Genomic DNA, 13,525 nt, shown 5'->3' with positions numbered 1-13,525 from the left:
GTTCGTGGGGCGGGCATCAGTAGAAACCCCTAACCTTCCAGGGTCATGGGGGCCACGGGAGTCAGGACCTCACTCCCATGCCGTGTCCTTGAGTGACATGGAAACGGACTTCTGGGGGATGGGCGCACCCTCAGGAAGCTCAGCCACAGGGCAGAGAAGGCGTCCTTCCACTTCCACACCTGTCCCCCGTCTGAGCTGCACCCTTTCGCTCAGCTCCCAGGAAGCACACAAATTACATACAGAGACAAATATGATTTATTTGTTTAAACAGGGAAAAAAATCCCATGACACTGACTATGGAGTTACAGCAGCACGGTCACTTGTTTGGAAATAGAAATAAGTGCTGGCAACACTTTTTGCAAAACAGTCAAGAGAAGTTGGCAGGTTTCACAATCAGGAGAGTCCCTCTGGGCCAGTCAGTAGTATTGCTTTAGGTGTGACCACATTTCACACACTGTTCCCAGAACTTCCAGAAAAGTCAGCCATCCAGACTTGGGTTCGAACTTCTTCACAAAGCCGTTTTCCTGTTAGAGAACAAATTTCACATTTTAAAAATCAGGGGAGACAGTTTTGTGGGACAAAAAGCAAACAGTCCCACCCCACTGCTGCTGGCAGTTGGTCCCATCTGTGCCTGCACTGGTCTCCGCCCATCCGACTGTCCGTCCGTCCATCCACACCATGGCTGCGGGGCAGCACCGTCCCACAGAAACACAGTGTAAGCCACAGATGGACCATTAGGTTTCCAGTAGCCACATTCTTGAAAAGTAAGGGGAAATAGGTAAAATTAATTTTAAAAATATATTTATCTAAAATATTATGATTTCAATATATAATCAACATGAAAATTATTGCGATATTTTACCTCTTCTGTACCCAATCCTTGCAATCCAAGGTATGTGCTGCACTGACTGGCCCAACTGAAATCAGACTCGCCACATTTCAAGTGCTGAGCAGGTGCCGGTGCCCACCAACTACTGTGCTGGACATCACAGCTCTAGAGGACAGAAACCTCCTTTTCTGGCTCTTTTTCAATTGTCTGGCATTGAAATACTCATTGATGTTTGTAAACAGAATCATGCAGGGTCGTGAGGCTCATGATAAAGCTAAATTAAACAGTGCCTCTGAGCCTATGAGGAGGTGGTTGTTTCTACTATGATTCATTCTCTTTTTGGTCATTGTTTTAAAACAATAGAGTGTGAACTGTACACTGTAATTTATGACTATAATCATAGAGCATCCTTACTGCAGAGTACCTCTGAGATCCCCCAGCCTAATGGTGATATAGGCCCATTATGCCAAGGCCCCGGAGAGAGCCAGTGGCCTCTTACCTAGCTTTTTAGCACCTGGGCCTGGAAGGGGATGCAAACACTGTTCTTTCCATTCCATGAGCTTCCAAACAACCACCCAAAGGATTAGGACATTGTTAGAATAATTTTTGTAAATGTTCACCTAGTAAATGTTTGATCTGCCTCCAGCAGGCTCCAGATTCTGAGGTGACAATGCCTTCAAGCAGGTCCTAGTGCAGGTGGCTCTAAAAAGTAAACCAAGCACATCTCTGGATAGCTAGAAGAGACTTGTGGCCCAGCGCCCTGCCAGCACCTGCCTGAGCATGGCCAGGGCACACTGACACGAGTCAGGGGGATCGTCCATGTGAAGGGTTGCCCAGGAATGCCAGCTTCTGCCCACGTACGAGTCAGGTTGTAGTCATACTCTGAGACACATGATGTCATGGCCTAACAGAGGGAACAGTCTGCTCCCTCTCTGTCCTCCCTCCTCCCTCCAGACTTACATGCACATGTTTCTCATTCTAGGTATGTGTGTACCTAGCTGCTTCCCTTTCCAGGATTTCAGGAACCCCATAGTAATGAGGCACTGTCAGATGACTTCTTTTATTACAACAGTGATCACAGTCTATTACGATTGGGCAGTTAACATGTCATCTTCCATACATTCAGCTTCTCAACAAAGGGAAAAACTGACAAATTCAGCTATATGAAGATTAGAGCTTTTTTTTTAACTATATGAAGCTAAAATTAAAAGGCAAGAATTCACAGTAGCTAAAACATGAAAGCAATGCAAGCATCCATCCATTGATGAACAGATTACCCAAAAATGGCATCTGCATACAGTGGAATACTGGTCAGCCTGAAAGGAAAGACACTCTGACACCTGCCACATTGTGGACAAGCCTCGAGGATGTGACGCTCATTGAACTAAGCCCATCACAAGAAGACAAATACTGCATAATCCCATTTATATTAAATATTCAGAATAGTCAGCATCATCAAGACAAGGTAGGATGGTGGTTTGTGTGATCTGGGGTGCAGGGGATGAGGAGCAAGTGTTTGGGGGCACAGAATCCTGGGGGTGGATGCTGGTGATAATGCACAATGGCACAACTGTATTGAACACTGCTCATGTGTGCACTTTCATGTGGCTGAGCTGTAGGGTTTATGTTATGTGCATTTTAACAGAATAATAGTATAAAAAGAACCAACTAGGAGAATATGTACATTTATATGAAATACTTCATTCAGATGTAAGAGAGTCATCATCAAGCCCTTAAGAGTTAAACAGACAGGGATGCCTGGGTGACTCAGTGGTTGAGCATCTGCCTTTGACTCAGGGCGTGATTCCAGGGTCTGGGATTGAGTCTCGCATCGGGCTTCCCACAGGGAGCCTGCTTCTCCCTCTGCCTGTGTCTCTACCTCTCTCTATGGGTCTCTCGTGAATAAATAAATAAAATCTTTAAAAAAAAAGAGTGGAACAGACAAAGGCTGTTGAAAAGAGAAATATAATCACAAACAAGTGTATAGGAAAAATTCAACATTACTAGCCGTTAAAGAAATCCATGTTTTAACACAATCTTAATGCTTTTTTAGACCTACTACATTGACCTTGTTATTTTGAGTCTATGGAGCCCCCCAGAGTATCCTGAATGGTCCTGCCCCATGCTGGTGGAGCTGCTAGGACATCATTCCATTGCTAAGGCCCTTTCAGGAAGCAGTAGATAGTCCAGTATGCGTGAGCAGCGCGACAATCCTCACACCTATGAACCAGTCCATCTCTTGTTAGAGATGGATCATGGGGCCAGTCTGGAAGTGTTATTTCTAAGAAGAAAGGCAACCCAAATGTCTAACGATTGGGAATCAGTCAAGTAATTAAGATGCATAAAGTTGGTGGGATATTCTGCAGACATTAGGAATGTTGACATGGGGCCTATGAGGCAGTGCTGAAAACATTTGTGATATCACATGAGAAACTCTTTGTGCACCTTCATCGTAATTACATATGATGTGTGCGCAGGGACACATTAAGGCAGGGGAGTGATTTTTCTACTTTCAAACATATATTTTCAATGATAACTATTTGTATCTTAAAACCATTACATGGGGGCACCTGAGTGGCTCAGTAGGTTGAGCATCTGACTCTTAGTTTGGGCTCAGGTCATGATCTCAGAGTCATGAGATAAAGCCACTCATCGGGCTCCCTACACTGAGTGTGGATCCTACTCAAGATTGTCTCTCTCGCACTTCCTCTGCCCCTTCCCACGCAGCTCATGCTCTCTCATTCTATCAAAGAAAAGAAATTATATGAGAAGAGATACAGAACTAAGGATTCAATATCCTGTCAGAAATGCAGTAATATGCAGGGAGTGCCCAGATCTGGTTCTTTCTGTGAATAGCTTTTATTAAATACGGTTACCTTGGCTTCAAGGAAGCCCGAAGCATACAATAATATCCTGCATCAATAACTCAAAGAAAATCAGACCCTCAGTATTGTTTAGATCTAGGGAAATACCGTGGTGCTATTCTCACACTTCTCTAGAGATTATTCACTCATTTATTCATTTGACAAATATTTATTGAGCATCGGCCACATGCAGGTAGTGTTGTAAGGACTGGAAACACACTGGTGAACTAAACATGCAGGACTCCTGGCCTCACTGGGCTTGTCACTGAGAAAGACAGAACAGACAAGTAGTCCTGAAGCGGTTGCCAAGACATCAAGCAGGGCACAGGGATAGAGTGGTGGTGGTGCCATCAGAGACAGGATGGCTAAGGAAGAGTCCCCCAAGGAGGGCAGCTTTGGCACGCAACCCTGAGAGGCTCCACTGGGCCTATGCAAGCCTCTGGCTTTGGAAAGAGCAAGGCGAGGGGATGGGGTGGGGTGGTGGGAAGTGTACTTAGCTTATCCAGGGAGGATGCAACTATGAGAGCACAGGAGGGACTCGTAGAAAATGAGATCCAATACGGACTTGAGTACAGCAGTCAGGACTTTGTATTTTATGCTTGCCCCCAGGGTTAAGGGGTGCTTAGCAGGGTTCTGACCAGACCAGGACATGGTGGGATCCACGCTGCTCACTGGCTGCTGCGTGGGGAGCAGCCCATGGCAGGGTAAGGATGGAAGCAGAGAAACGGGACAGGCTACAGACCCATGGGGGGAGACGGGGCCTAGATGTCCTGGGGATATGGTTTCAAAGGTGCCACCAACAGGACTTGCTGATGAACCTGACATCGGGTGTGGGAGCGAGGAGTTTAGGGTGACCCAAGGTCAGAGAGTATTCTGGAAAGACCCACGGGGAGGCTTGAGCTCTGTCTCACCTCACTTTGCATGAAATGATCATAAATCTCAAGCTAAAATTCAAGAGAAGTATAGGAAGAATCTGGCCCCCAAATCTAATCCAAGGCTGTGAGAGACTCCTAGAAATTCCATCACCTCACGACTATCTCTTTACGCCCATAGAAAATGCCTCTGCCAACAGGACACTGGGTCTCCAGCATCTTTTTGTGTGGCTCCAACACACCAGGGGTCATCAAACACCAATACCAGCCAAAACGACCTAACTCTCATTTGGAAAGCACCCGCGCTGCCCATACATCCCTGCTTTCAAAGGGGCTTTCTTTTGGCATTTGGGTAGTTTTCAGAATTACGCATTTAAACCTCTTGAAATTTCCCTTATAACCTTCATAGTCGCATCATATTTGACATTTTACTAAGACAAAGACAGAAATATCTTTCATCTTTTAACTTCCCTGCTAAGGCTGGCGTTCTTGTCTTCCTTATATGCTACATATATAATCTATGCGACATTATATTCATTATAGAAGGTTCTGAGTCTTGGGTTGCTTCATGACTCCCTCAGGATCACAACTCTGGTGATTAGCAAAACCAAAATTAAGTCTCAATTTCGATGTTTTCATGCAGTCGTTCCATTGGCCAGTATTTGTGGGCTGCCCTCTGTGTAAAAGGCCTCTGCCAAGCATGGGGAGGACGATGGAGCACTGAGCAGACGTGATTCATCCCGGTCTTGGGCTGTGCCAAGTGCTGCTCCACCAGCACAGGCCCAGGAGAGTGCTTTGTGGGAGCAGACAAGAGCAAGAGCCACCCCGCTCCACAGGACAGGGAGGTGGGGGTGAGGCCACAGGCTCCTCTCTGATAAGAGCTCCTCTCAGGTAGGGAGCTCGTCCACTCTCAGCACTTCCCAGGGGCAGAGGGGCCAGAGGAGTGAACAGTGCATGTGAAGGAGGAAGCGGAGATGAGAAACAGCCAACAGAAGGAGAGAAGGGAGGTAAGGACGGAGGGAGAGGGTATGGGGCAGAGGAGGGGGGAGAGAGGAGGGGGTAAAGGGAAGGGAAGAGAGAGGGGGGTATGGGGGAGGGTGGGGTTATGGAGTGTAGGGAAGGGGGAGGGGGGTAGAGAGAGAGAGAAGGAGGGAGGAAGGGGGTACAGGGGAGTAAGGGAGGGGAATCCTTGCTCTTGCTGTCCGTATCTCGCCTTCGCCTGCTTTCTTCGTTTTTTTGGGGTGGGCTGTGTGTGCCCTGACGGTGGGGCCCAGAAGGGAGGGAAAGAAAGGAACTCAAACTGATCAGCGTGAGAAAGAGCATGAGTGGTGCACTGGTCTTTCTTCCCAGCAGGGCCTCTGGTTTCGGTGGTGACAACCACATAATTGTTGGGTGTATAACTTAGGAAGACTAGGTGTGGTGAACCAGGAAGTCAGCAGTACAACTGCTACGAAAAACCGTAATCCTAAATTTGTGTTGCATACATCTGGGAAGCTGTTCTAGGTGCTTTACCTACAGTGGTGACTGATTCACCCTTAGACAGGTCCTGGGTGCAGGTGGCCCCATTCCCCCCAATTTACAGACGAGGCATTGAGGCTCAGAGAAGTTGGCTAACCCATCAGGACCCCCGCACCAGGAGCCGGCAGCCAGCATCCCGCTCAGATCCCTCTGATTCTCAGCCGGTACTTGTGATATCTGTGCTGCCTCATTCTCCGCCTTCTTGACCCAAGAGTTCTCATGCTTGAAACTGAATTAAACTGTGGATATTCTTCAGTCGGTGCTAAATGCTCTTCTCACCTTTCATTATACACAAGCATTTCAAAATTTGGAGCCAGTGACCACAAATCTGGGTGACAGCAGACAAGACAGTGGACCCTGTGCTTCTGGATCTGTCATCTTTGACCGGTTTTCACCGATCTGTATGTTTAGACTCCAAGAGAGCAGGTGTGTGATTGTGGCCCGTGCCCTGAGATGAACCCTTCATGTGTTAAGTTCACGCACCTGAGCAGATGTGTCAGCATCTCTGGGAAGATGGATTCATGTGGCCGTGATAGCGTGTGCTGACTCAGATCACTACGTTTCGGGTCAAGACTGCCTCCGCCACATCCCACATCTAAGCATAGGTGTGAAAGGTGCTCCAAGTCCACCCAAACTGGGGGACCCTGTGAAGACTGAGCGTGCACACGGGCACACGTGTGTGTCTACTGAAGACGGCTCCATCCTGCCACACTCACACTCACACCTGGGCTACCCCCAAAAGGCAGGTCCACTTCTAGAAATTCTCAGAGATCATCCCACACCCCCACTGAAGATGAGGTCCATGACCTCACAGAATATATCATTGAGGTGTTACATTTTTAAGTCACATTTATCACTGTGTATGTGTTCCAGGTGCCACGTGAGGCACTGGGCACAGTAATCTGCAGGCTCACATGGGGGCCCCTGCCCTAGACGAGTGTCTTCTTCAGTGGAACCTCCACCCACCGCTAGTAGAACTTCCCACAGCCAACCAGATGGGAGCGGGACCCACCACCCTCAGGCTTCACCCAGCCCCAGGTATATCAGGTCAGGAGAACACAAGAAGGGGTGATGCAAGGGACGTCACATAAAATGCAACTGCATCAAGTTTTAGAACATTTACAATAACCAGGGGCACCGGGGTGGCTCAGTGGGAGGAGCCTGCGACTCTTGACCTCAGTTCAGGGTCATGAGTTCAAGCCCCAAGTTAGGTATGGAGTTTACTTAAAAATAAAATCTTTGGGACACCTGGGTGGCTTGGTAGTTGAGCATCTGCCTTTGGCTCAGGGCATGATCCCGGGTCCTGGGATCCAGTCCCATATCAGGCTCCCTGCATGGAGGTTGCTTTTCCCTCTGTGTCTCTGCCTCTCTATCTATGTCTCTCATGAATAAATAAGTAAAATCTTTAAAAATAAAATCTTCAAAAAATAAAAATAAAACATTTATAATAACTGAAGACAGCTATAGTTTTAAACGACAACATATTAGAATTGTCTGCCACATATATAAAAATAATACATAAAAATATTTTTTTCATATATAAAAAGATTTGAAAATAAAAACATACAAGAAAGAATTGCTATAAATCGATGAGGAAAAGACAAAAAGTAGGAAAATGGGCAAAGAATGTAGCAAACAACTCCCTGAGTAAGAGTTAGGTGTGGTCAGTGAGCGTCTGGAAAGGATCTCAGTCTCACTGGCGACCAAGGGAGCAGGCACTGAAGTGAGAGAACAACTTTGATGTATTTTCCTAACGCAGGGCAGGTCAGCGGGCATTCAGGCCTCTCTGGAAGGCGATGACCCACGAAAGGGGTGCATGAATGGGGGTGCTTGGTGAGGTACTGTCTGTGGTGGCAAACTGAACATAATAGAGCTTTCCACCTGCCAGAGATGGCCAGACCCTCAACAGCACATACACAGGACTCTTTTTTTTATCTAGGACTCTTTAAAATAATTATTTTATCTTTAATAATTATTTTTAAATAATATTTTTTAAATAATTTTTTTTATTTTATTTATGATAGTCACAGAGAGAGAGAGAGAGAGATTGGCAGAGACACAGGCAGAGGGAGAAGCAGGCTCCATGCACCGGGAGCCCGACGTGGGATTTGATCCAGGGTCTCCCGGATCGCGCCCTGGGCCAAAGGCAGGCGCCAAACCGCTGCGCCACCCAGGGATCCCTAAATAACATTTTAAAAATAAAAAATAAAATCATATTTTAAAGACCCTCGGATAAAAAAAAAAGCAACAGAATAAGTACCGTGTACTATTTATATACATAAAAAAATTCTACAAAAAAAATACTATGTTTATTTTCTTTTTCTTTTTTCTTCTCTTTTTAAGAGAGGGACAGCTGGGTGGCTCAGCGGTTGAGCATCTGCCTTCAGCCCAGAGCATGATTCCAGAGTCCTGGGATCGAGTCCCACATTGGAGTCCCTGCAAGGAGCCTGCTTCTCCCTCTGCCTGTGTCTCTGCCTCCCTCTCTGTGTGTGTCTCTCATGAATAAATAAATAAAATCTTTAAAAGAAAAATAAGAGAGGGAAAGAGAAAGAGAAAGAGAGACGGGGGGGAGGGGCAGAGGAAGAGGGAGAGAATCCGGACGTGGGGCTCCATCCCACAACCCTGAGATCACAGCCTGAGCCGAAATCAAGAGTCAGCTGCTTCACCCACTGAGCCACCCAGGTGCCCCAAAAAAGAACTTTGTGTATTTTCTCTGGATGTAACCAAGAGGCAAGATTTGCATGCAACATAACTTATAACAGTGGGGAACCCCTCTCTACGAGGAGGAGAGGGCTAGATTTGGGGGATGGAAAGAGGATCCATGAGACACGAGTGCTGAAAAAGTCAGTGTTAAGTATTTCAGGTTTAAAGACAGGTGCTACTATCCAGCTACGAAAAGCCTCTTATCAGTGACTTTTGACACTGCCCTCTCTGCCTCCCAGTCTGGGCTTTTGGAGGCTTTGATAATAAAGTGAATTGTTGTTTGAAAACTCTCAAATAAAGATTCTTGCTAGAGGTACAGCATGTGATATATATTTTTTTTTTTATCAGTAGGCTTTAACAGCCAGAATCTGTTCTATTAGAAAGCTACGGGAAAAAATCAATTTGTAAATGATGAACTTGCAAAAATATACCTGTGTTTTGCAACATAACAGCTACCCAGTACAACAGCATCTCACAGCAGCTCTCATAATGCTGCGTGGTCCTGACAGCCTGGCCAGAACTGCGCCCCCAGAAGACCTCGCTGCAGATGCGGACTGCTCACGTGGGGCTCCCCAGGTCCTACCCCCGTAGCTCACACACCAGGAATAAAAACTGCAAGCTCCTGTTACCTTCCAATTATAGAGTCCCAAGTTCCTTCTCATTTTGAAAATGTGAAACTTTTAAAATAAGCCACCCAAAGAAAATGGTAGATTTTTAAAAACTAGGGAGAAGCCTTCAATGCCCACGTCACAGGTAAGGATGGCGAAGAAGGTGCCCATCGTACGTACCCAGCCTCCGTTTTGTCTTATCCAGTCTCTCATGTTTCTCGTGATGAACTCTGCCACGAAGTAGGAAACCTTCTCGGCATCCACATCCGAGGAAATTCGCTGCTCGAGGAGTTTCTTGGTGAGAATTCCTTCAAAGGCAAAAACGGTCACGATCCTTCCCCAGTTAATGACGCCGTCTTCAAATTCCTTCTCCATCACCTGATTGAATATGGTTCTGGCCGTGTCGACGGACACCACGTCAAAACTGTCCAAGCACGGCTTCAGGTTCTTTTCCACCTGCCCCTGGACGGAGAAGGCCACGTCCTGGAGCACCCTGGACGCTCTGCTGGGGGCCGGGCCGGGCTGCGGGATCTGCAGGACGTGCCTCACGTAGTCCTGGGCCAGCGCCAGCGTGTAGCCAAACTCGCAGTCCGTCATCCTTGGCCCGCCCGCCCGCCGGGATGGGAGCCTGGTCCCCCGTGAGCTGCCTGAGGCCCTGTGAGGCCGGGGCTGGCGGGGCTCGGGATGTGACTCAGGGCGGCACGTGGAAGCTGGTGGAATTTCTGTGTGCACCACTGGGCCGGCTCCTTCCTCCTCGTCACTCTCGGGCGTGGGCTGTGTGCGAAAGAGAAAGTTGAAAACGTGTAAGAGGAAACCGGTTCAATGAGAGGCTACTTCCTTAAAGTGTTGGTGATTCATTCAGGGACTTAAGGTCTGAAGCCAGGGCGGAGAGAAACCAGGGCCCCTCGCCCCCGTCCACACCCGGGGAGGTGAGGAGGCAGCAAGGCAGCCTTTGTGCAAACTGGCAGGTCCCCAAGATGCCGCGTGGAGAATTGCCATCCAACCTGCAGTCCTGCCCTGAAGACCTGGAAGCAGGTTCTCAAACCCTCACACATCAGCGTTCGCAGCAGGTCTCTGGCTGCCCAAGTCACAAACGGTCCCTCTGCCACAGAGGGCACGAGGCACAGCCCCAGGCCTCTACGGACAGGGGCCCCAGGCCTGGAGGCCAGGGTAGAGGCCAGAGTGGTCCCACATGCTGCCGCTCCTCCTGGGTGGGGAGGTGAACCCACACTCCCAGAGCCCATTGCAGCCGGTGACGGGGAGAGGGGTTGGGAGAGCCTGTGGCTGTGCCGGGGACATGGTTTGACAGGGCTCCACTGAGTTGTGCATGTCGAAATGGCCACCTTTAAGTCTGGAAGGTCACTGCAGAGAAGTGTCAGAGGCGGCCACCTGGGGAAGATCTGAACCTGAGCATCTGCAGGGAAGCATCTAGCCACTGTGTCCTTGAGCGGGGGGGGGGGGGGGGGGGGGGGGGGGGCGGGAACAGTGCAGCCTCCAGCCTCCATATCCCACAGACTCCAGAACATCTGACATGCAGAAAACAAGCCCCTTGTTCATGGTCTTGAGTCTGTCCCACGACTGAATCAGACACAGTGGCCCTGGGAAGGGCCCTAGACTCACGCTCAGGTCCCCTCAGCCCCCACTTGTTGAGTGCCCCACATGTGTGAGGAGACCATGAAGACAGCTCAGGGCCTGAGGGAGGGTGAGTGGGTGCCTGGAACAGGTCTGGGGCTGCCTCTACTCCAGGCCTCGTGAGTGGCCACCTCCCTGGTCAGGGTGTCACTTGGTGAGCACAGTGTGATGTAAGGACAAGTCTTTGTTCAAGCCTGAGCCACTGCCAGACATGGACACAGTGCAGGACTGGCAGCAGAGAGGAGCATTGGGAAAGGGTGGGTAAATGACAGGGGTGCAGGGAGGCCCAGGTCCCTAGCCATGGCCACGGCCACTCTGCAGAGCCAGCCTTGCCAGCAGGAGAGAGCTGGACACTCTCCAGCCACATATGGAGTGATGGTGATGTCACATCCAGTGTCCAGAACGACCACAGAACAATCACTCATGTACCAGGTATGTGTCTAAACCCACAAGCCAGGACTAACAGGCAGGGGAGGGTCCCAGGGCTTGAGGTGGCCGTGAAGGCACACTTGTCAGGCCTCCTGCTTCAGGAATGCAGTCAAAGAGGCCCCATGGCTGCACCCCAAATCCCCCCACCGCCAGCGAGGCCACACTCTCACAAGCCACCCCCTGTCCACGACTGAGCAAGGCAGGGACTGCACAGACACCAGCCCATGGGTCAGCCTCCTCTGGAGCACAACTTGGTTTCAGTGACTTGCCAGCAGCACTGGGGACACTTTCTGATGCTGGACTATGGGTTAAGGCGCTTCCCTCAGCCTCCCCTCCGCTGCTCACTGGGGTCCTCAGAGCTCTCAGCCTCGCCCCCTGCCTCACCCGGCTGGGGCTCTGGCATTTCCCCAGTGGGTCTCTGGAACACCCAACCCCCTGGTCCTGGAGTCCTGAACTGATGGGGTCTGAACAGAACCAAGAAGCCTGCAGACATGCACTAGAGCCTTTTCTCCATGACGTCCCTGGGGACAGTCCTCCCGTGCCCACCCGTGCTATGTCCACTCACCCACAGGAACATGAAGCCAACAGCAGGCAGCCTTCTCTCCCCAGAACATCGTTGGGCATCATAAGAACCACCAAAGAGATGGGACATTTTATTTCTCCCCAGCAGTGATGCACATTCCTGCACAAGCAGTATAAGCACATGGTCTCAGAGCTGCAGGCTTTCCGGGGTCAGGTTCACACTTTCTCTTTCGCTCTGCTCAAGCCTGCAGCTGGGAAGGCAGCTCAATGATCTGTTGAGTAAAGGAGATGCACTTCTCTCACAACTTGGGCCAACCCCACTTAGGGCTCTATCGTCCTGACCTTCTGGATTCACAAAGGTGTTGCCGTAAAAACTCTAAAATAGTGTAGCTGCTAATTTACTTCATTTAAGAGTATCCAAAGAATCATTTCTCAAGAATAGCTGGCAGAGAGAAAGATAAAGTCTTTACCAAAAAGAATGATTTCCTTTTTATGGAAAGTGCAGTGACTGAAGGGGGATGTGGGACGGGAATACGCAGCTACCCACGGCCTGGCTGTGAACACAAAGGAAGGTGTCCTGTCTTGTGCCACCACAGCCCGGGTCTACATTCACCAGAGGCCAGTGTCAGCACATTTTCCTATCTCCTGAGCTCTGTCCACAGGGGGAATTCTGAAAGAAATTAGGTCTCTACTCCCAGCACACACTGAGGGTGTCATCCAGAATGGGGGTGGGGGATAGAGTCTGGAAACCATACATGGACTGTCAGGTGCTCGGGATAGAAATGTCTGCCCCTGGAGAATATTCCATCCAGGAGAAGCCAAGCCATGTTAGAGGCAGCCGAGGAGCTGGAGGGGGAATAATTAGAGGTGGTCTCTGCAGCACCCCTCCCAGTATGGGGGGTCCCTCCTAGAGCCTGTCCTGAGGCCACAGAGGCAGGTGTGTGGACACATCACAATGCCAAGGTTCTGGAAATGCACCTGTATCATGCTCATCTACTGTGGGCCTCGGGGCAGATGGATGGTAGGAAATGACAGATGATTCCTTAAATCTGTCCACACTGAGCCAACACCCGGGGCCTGACCCAGGTTTTCTCTATACACATCTGTCCAGAAGCTTCTACTGAAGAAGTGTGGAGTCTGGGTAGGGCTGAGGGAAGAACACATGTTTGAGAATAATGACCAGGGGAGAGTGAGTCATCTGAATAATGACCCGCCCCTTCCACCTGTAAAGTGCATTAGGCTGCATTATGTGGAGACATGTCTATATTTTAGTCTTCTGCCGATTTAAAATCAAATTATCCTTTTTTATTGCTGAGTTGTAAGAGTTTTTTATATATCCTGGATTCAATTCCAGATAAATATCTAATGAAGACATGATTTGTTAATATTCCTCCCATTCTATAGCTTGTTTTTTCATTCTCTTGATGGTGCCCTTTAATGTACTAATGTCTTTAATTTTGATGAAGTCCAACTTACTGTGCGTGGACAACCTCACACCTACTCCTTGTGTTTACATGAGTCATCACGTGTATCCACATACATTCCACT

At 49.0% G+C, this 13,525-nt stretch overlaps 1 protein-coding gene across 2 annotated transcripts; it reads right to left on the bottom strand.

Annotated features, from left to right (window-relative positions):
- Positions 1-237: 237 nt before the first annotated feature.
- Positions 238-12,136, bottom strand: BCL2A1 (BCL2 related protein A1). Of its 2 annotated transcripts, XR_005357125.1 has the most exons (4): positions 12,021-12,136; positions 9,575-10,168; positions 1,450-1,531; positions 387-524 (listed from the first exon to the last, which is right to left on the bottom strand). XR_005357125.1 is itself a non-coding variant. In XM_038533023.1 (3 exons), the coding sequence occupies exons 1-3, from the start codon at positions 12,105-12,107 to the stop codon at positions 417-419; spliced, it is 789 nt and encodes a 262-aa protein (XP_038388951.1). In that variant the 5' UTR covers positions 12,108-12,135; the 3' UTR covers positions 238-416. The 2 variants fall into 2 exon arrangements, 1 of the variants encoding a protein (XP_038388951.1); XM_038533023.1 differs by lacking the exon at positions 1,450-1,531 and having other exon boundaries at positions 238-524; positions 12,021-12,135.
- Positions 12,137-13,525: the final 1,389 nt, after the last annotated feature.

Source organism: Canis lupus, chromosome 3 (genome assembly GCF_011100685.1).
Source record: "Canis lupus familiaris isolate Mischka breed German Shepherd chromosome 3, alternate assembly UU_Cfam_GSD_1.0, whole genome shotgun sequence".
In the NCBI taxonomy this organism is placed as follows: Eukaryota; Metazoa; Chordata; class Mammalia; order Carnivora; family Canidae; genus Canis; species Canis lupus.
Note: the sequence above shows the minus strand (reverse complement) of the source record. Positions and strands in the feature narration are given on the sequence as shown.

What these genes read in the sequence shown, in the direction of transcription:
- BCL2A1 (XM_038533023.1), bottom strand. Translation starts at nt 12,107, where the DNA reads ATGTCCCATCTCTTTGGTGGTTCTTATGATGCCCAACGATGTTCTGGG. An exon ending in TTGGCTTCATGTTCCTGTGG is followed by an intron (nt 10,169 to 12,020) that starts GTGAGTGGACAT and finishes TTTCGCACACAG; the next exon opens with CCCACGCCCGAGAGTGACGA. An exon ending in TAAGACAAAACGGAGGCTGG is followed by an intron (nt 525 to 9,574) that starts GTACGTACGATG and finishes GTTCTCTAACAG; the next exon opens with GAAAACGGCTTTGTGAAGAA.